Source organism: Misgurnus anguillicaudatus, chromosome 13, assembly GCF_027580225.2.
Source record: "Misgurnus anguillicaudatus chromosome 13, ASM2758022v2, whole genome shotgun sequence".
In the NCBI taxonomy this organism is placed as follows: Eukaryota; Metazoa; Chordata; class Actinopteri; order Cypriniformes; family Cobitidae; genus Misgurnus; species Misgurnus anguillicaudatus.
Window position 1 is genome coordinate 15,722,631 of NC_073349.2, and position 6,007 is coordinate 15,728,637.

At 38.5% G+C, this 6,007-nt stretch overlaps 1 protein-coding gene across 1 annotated transcript; it reads right to left on the bottom strand.

Annotated features, from left to right (window-relative positions):
* Positions 1-2,469: 2,469 nt before the first annotated feature.
* On the bottom strand, positions 2,470-5,156 carry LOC129431358 (olfactory receptor 2AG1). The gene has a single exon (XM_055189210.2). It carries the CDS (start codon positions 4,588-4,590, stop codon positions 3,475-3,477), a length of 1,116 nt encoding a protein of 371 aa, XP_055045185.2. The 5' UTR covers positions 4,591-5,156; the 3' UTR covers positions 2,470-3,474.
* Between the last annotated feature and the right edge of the window lie 851 nt (positions 5,157-6,007).

Sequence of the window (6,007 nt, forward strand, 5' to 3'; positions counted from 1 at the left end):
CTTCCTATATGATTGTATGATAAGTGTTTATTTGTATCTTCTCCTCATTGAATAGGCTTTATGCCCAGCTGCACTACACTCTAAAAACAAATGGTGCTATATAGCACCAAAAGTGGTTCTTTGCTCGTGGTCATGGAAGAACCGTTTTTGGTGCCATGTGGCACCGGTGAAGCACCTGTGTAGAACCATATAGTGCTATGTAGAACCATATTTGGTGCTATAGTGGTTCTATATGGCCCCTATATGGTTCTGCACAGGTGCTTCACCGGTGCTGTATGGCACTGGAAACGATTCTTCTATGATTGCGATCCAAAGCAACAGTTTTGGTTCTATATAGCACCGTTTGTTTTTTTAGAGTGTACTTCCTGAACTTCAGCCAGCTCCTTGTTTCCTGTCTGCCATTATTGGACAAACTGATTAATCCAGGTGTGTCTGATTATTGTTGTTGTGACTACTGAGGTCAGGCACACCTGCATTAATCAGTTTGTCCAATAATTATGAAGAAAATGATGTAGACTAATAATTTAAGTTTAATGTCTTAAAGACATGGAACGCTATTATCCAGTTCGGGAACTTTAATTTTTTGTTGTACCCGGTTCAGGAACGTCAATTAGGGTTGAACCGGAAACATTAAAATACTGTTTCTTTTCGGAGCAAACCAATTAGGAAAAAAATCTAGTTCAAAGCCCTGGTTTAAAGTGGACAGGACAGTCTCAACTGGAGAACATGTTGCTTTTTATAACCACTAGAGGAAGCTCTCCTACACTTATCTACATTGGTGAACGACCTGTTGGATTATTAAACCATGAACACACTGCACACTTTTAGAGCACGCAACCCTCTGTTAAAGTGATAGTTCACCAAAAAAAAAAAATTCTGTCATCATTTACTCAATCTCATGTTGTTAGAAGCCTGTATCACTGTAAAAAAATCTGTAGAAATTAAAATGTTATTGCAGCTGGGTTGCCGGTAATTTACCGTAGATTTAAATTTATGTTATCCACTGGCAAGAGTCTGTTCAAAGTCAAATACACCCTAAACATCAACAAGTCTTTATCTTTACAGAATAAAATCTTTACAGAATAAAACTATACAATAACAGCCTCATGCAAAGCATTCTGGGAACCAGAAATCATCATCAACCTTTTTCTGTTTTTTTGCTTCAGATTTTGTTTCCCAGAATGTTTTGCCTGATGCCGTTCTTTCAGATTTCCTCTGTAAAGACAAAGACCTGCAAATGTTCAATGTTCATCCAACCCCGAACAAAATGTTGCCAGCAAAAAACATAAATTTAAATCTACGCTAAATTACCGGCAACCCAGCTGCAATTTCTACGGAATTTTTTTACAGTGTACATTTATTTGTTCTTATGAACACAGTAAGATATTTTGAGGAATATTTGTAAACAAACCGATCAGAAGCCCTATTGACTTCCATAGGATTCTTTTTTCCTACTATGGAAGTCAGTGGGGCCTCTGATCAGTTTGGTTAGAAACAAAGTTTTGGTCCATCCAAACAGATACATGAAATAAAAGATGTCAGGTGATACTGTAACTCAATTATGTTGAAAGCTAATCTTGTTGTGAAAGTGGTACATGAAGATTTACATTTAGTCATTCAGCAGACGCTTTTGTCCAAAGCGACTTACAAGTGAGGTAAACAATAGAAGCAATTATACTGTAGCAACACAAGAACAGCAATACATAAGTGCACTGGAAATAGTCTCATCAAGTCCAACACAGTATACATAGACAAGGGAAATGTACAGATAAAGGAAAATAGAGAAAGATAGTAAGTCCTTTATTAGGAAGTAAGGTATTGATGGAAGAGATGGGTTTTTAGCCGAGTCTTAAAGACAGCTACAGAGTCAGCAGATCCTGAGAAGGTACGCGCTAGTGTTTTTTTTCCCTTTTTGAGATGGCACCACAAGCCATCGCACGGTGGCAGAGCGCAGGGATCAATAAGGCTCTATAAGTAAGTGAAGGTAAGGGGGTGCTGATCCAGTGGTGGTTTTAAAGGCCAGGAGCAGAGCCTTAAATTTGATGCAAGCTGCTATAGGAAGCAAGTGTAACTTGACAAAGAGAGGAGTGCCGCGCGCCCGCTTTGGCTCATTGAAGACCACTCTTGCCGCTGCTATGTGGTTGCTATGTAATATTGGCAGGGACTTCAGAATATGTGATGCTAGAGGATAACATATTTGTGTCAAAAGAAGTAAGTGTAGTGGTCGCTGAGATATTTGTGCTATCTAATCATTACAGTTTTATAATTGGATTCATTTCCAATGGTTTAATAAGCACAGGAACTGCAAATATCAGACATCTCTATGGAGATACCACAAGGTTAATTGAAAAAGATAATGAAATCTTAAAGTCTATCTATCTATCTATGTATATATTGTATTATGGCACCTTATTATATTTATATCATTACATGAAATACATCTAAAGCAAGCAAACACAAAAATGTGAGCATTTTACAAAACTTTTTATTTTACTTTTCCACATAAGTAAAAAAAATCTCAATTTACCAATTTGAACACCCCATAAAGAAAAAGGTTACATGTATATTCATGCATATTTATCATTTTTATACAGTATCATTTATTATTTTCATACAGTAGGTGTCAAAAAAATGAAACACATCTAAAGAGAGCCTTGTTACACAAAATGATAACACAATAATTACAATTAAAATATGCTTCCCACCTGCACATTTAAAAACCTCTTAAATACAAAAATATTAAGTTTATCAATTCATCAGAGCACCTGTATTTTATCATAGTAGGGGTCATACTGGCATTTATATAAAAAGGTTTACCTTTGCTAATACCTCATAATACCTCAGTATTGTGGTATTATCAGTGTAAACGACATGATACTTTACAATATTACCAGGAATTTAAGAGTGTATACATTTTATAGGCTATACATTTACATTTGGTATATACACTTATACCTATACCACTTAGGATCTTGTGTTATACCAAAACTGGTCTTCACAGGCACACTGCAGATGTTTATATTTATGGTAAATAGTGAAATAAGTATAAAAATAACTTGAATGATGAGTTCAAAAAATAAACATCAGCACTATGCATAACAGATGCAAAAAAAAAACATACAAAAACATTTAAGAAGGCAGATTCGATGTAAATAAAACAACATTAATAAAATCATTAAATGCATATTCAGTGTAAAGTTTACAAATATATCCATCTTGCATTAAGGTACTCTATTGTGCATTTTATTAAATAATAGTTTACAATATATTTGCACTCTGTACATATATTTTAAGGTAATGGCTTAAGACATTGCATTTAAATAACTATTTTTCACAATAAACTTTAAAAAGACAAGAGTTACGCATATAAAACAAAAAAGCTACATGTTCATTCTTAATCCTCTCAAACCACTCGGCGTCTTTAAAATGTTGTCAAAGGACTAAAAACCTCTTGAAAGATCTCAAGAGTTGCCTTTATTGATTATCTGTAATCCCTGCACGGTCTCTTTGTTGTTTCCACCACAGCAACCTGGGCAGAGCTTTTCTCACCTCCTTGTTATGCAAACCGTAGATGAGAGGATTTATACAAGGTGGCACTTGCAGCATGACCACCAACATGATGTGCAGAGTCCCTGCTGAGGTCCAGCCCGGAGGGTAATTCAGTGAATGGATCATCGCTATGGTGCCTTGAAGTTCCCACAGAGCATCGGACACAATCTTTAAAAAGATGGGGAGCAGCTGAAGTAGAAACATGGAGCAGTAGAAGAGCACGGTTTTGCGTGCCCTTTTGTTTACCTGTTGGAACGGTTGTACGGCGTAGCTTGCCTCCTGGTACATCCTCAGATATGAGAAAAAATATGAAAAGACACAAATAATGGTCAAACCAAGCCCTACCACTTTACGAAAGACTGCTGGAGCCCGTGGGAAACCCAGATGTGTCTCTATGGTGTCTGGTTCACAAAGGAGTCCCGTAGTCGGTTGTCCCAGCAATGAGGGCTTATGTCCTGCAGTGATCAATCCTGTGGTTACTGCAGAAAGACCTACTGAAATAAACCACGTGAGCCCAACTATTAGGTGAAGGCGCTTAGTGGTTAAAATATACAGGTAGTAGATGGCATGGCACACGTACAGGTAACGCTCCAGAGCCATGCAGGTGACCGTAAGCACAGTGCAGAAAACGCATATTGTGTTAATGAAGAACTGCATGAGACACCAAGCTCCGTAATGCAACGTGGTTTTCTGCAGCAGGCAATATGTCACTGTCGGACCTTGGGTGACAATGAGCAAAACGTCACTCACAATAAGATTTTTTAGCAGAGCGAACCTTGGCTCCCAGGATCGGTCTTCTGAACTTCCAATACTAAGCAACGTGCAAAGATTCACAAAAAGTGAGATGATGGTCATCATCACAAAAACACAAACCAGTACCTGTACTGCTATATCAGATGGCAGGATGGATCTGAAGAGGCAGTGTCCGTGGTCCAACAGCTGGAGGTTGTCAAATGTGCTGATGTTGACGTCCAGCTGTGTAGCACAGCCAGAAGCAACAGCCCACAGCATGAAGCATGGTATGGCATGTTTAAGATGCATCTGGACGGCGGGTGTGATAAGGATCCACGTGTGATGGATGTTGTGCGCTTTGAGTGATAGCTTCGGGGGTTTTAAGGACACGCGCGGTGATGCTTAATGAGCGCACGCTCGCCACGCAGATGTGCGAGTCGCTGCAGATGCGGACAGGTGAGTGACTTCTACAGAGGTGGGGCTTAATTAATCTCAAAAGCACAATGAGAACAAAGACATGATTGGCATTTAAATTGCTCCTTTAAAAAAAGGCAGAGAATAATTGTGTAATTTTGTAATTAAAGTCAATTTTTTTGCTACAGTAATTTTAGATAACACGATATTCGGTCTTTTGTGATGTTTTACATTTACATATTTGCGCATCTGGCAGGCGCTTTTTTCAAAAGCGACATGGATAAGATATACAGTACAATACAAATTGAGTAGGCAGCCTCCCCATATAGTACAAATTCAGTATGCAACACCATGGGTCGAACCCATGACCTTTGGTGACGCAATGCTCTACCAAATACCTATTAATTGTTTAGATCAGGGGTCTCCAACGGGTGTGTGTAGCCCACACATAGTCTGTAAGGTGCCAGCCAAAGCACATTATTAATAGTCTCAATTTTAATATTAATGTATAACATATTTTTTTATTAGATAGCCGCCTGTCACGAATAGATTTTTCATGATTACCATTTACATTCTTATTTTTCTATTTAAATGGCTTTATTCATTGTTGTGAGCGCGTCTCGTGCTCTCTCTCTTTCTCTCTCTCTCTCTCTCTCTCTCTCTCTCTCTCTCTCTCTCTCTCTCTCTCTCTCTCGTGCAGCACCTTGACAGCGCCTCTCACACAACACTGAGTGAAATAATTAAAAGTTGGCGCTGTTTTCCACGTGCATTTCTTCGTCTACTTGCCTTTTTTACGTACGACTGACAGAGACGGGTGATCTAGTTTATCATGACTTAACGAAAGGTTAGCAGCAGTGTTTTTTCCACACACGGGTTCTCTGCGTGTGCTTGTGTGCAAGTTTTCTCCTCCCTATAGTGCGGTATGTCCTCACGTGTTCTGTAGTAACTCCGAATAGGCTTTATCATAGATGTATAAAGGCTAGATGGCTCAAGGCGGAGTCCCTAACGGCATCACCTGGCGGCCATCTTAGGACAGGGCGCTCGCTCACTCGTAGCATTGAGTTTAATGGTGCAGGTACTTTTAAATGACCATAACTTGCTCAATTTTCTACCGATTTTCAAACGGTTTGGGTTTTTACAAACGTTATTAACGTGGCTATAATTCTGGATGCTTTAACATGTTTCATGAATTTATTTTTTATTTTTAGTATAGGTATGCTATGCAGTGTCATAGATACATCTTTGACCTTTATAACAATCCAAACCGTTTGAAAATCGGTAAAAAATTAAGCAAGTTATGGTCATTTAAAAG

Excerpts from the sequence above, each read along its gene's own strand:
- LOC129431358 (XM_055189210.2), bottom strand. The coding sequence starts at position 4,590 with ATGCATCTTAAACATGCCATACCATGCTTCATGCTGTGGGCTGTTGCT.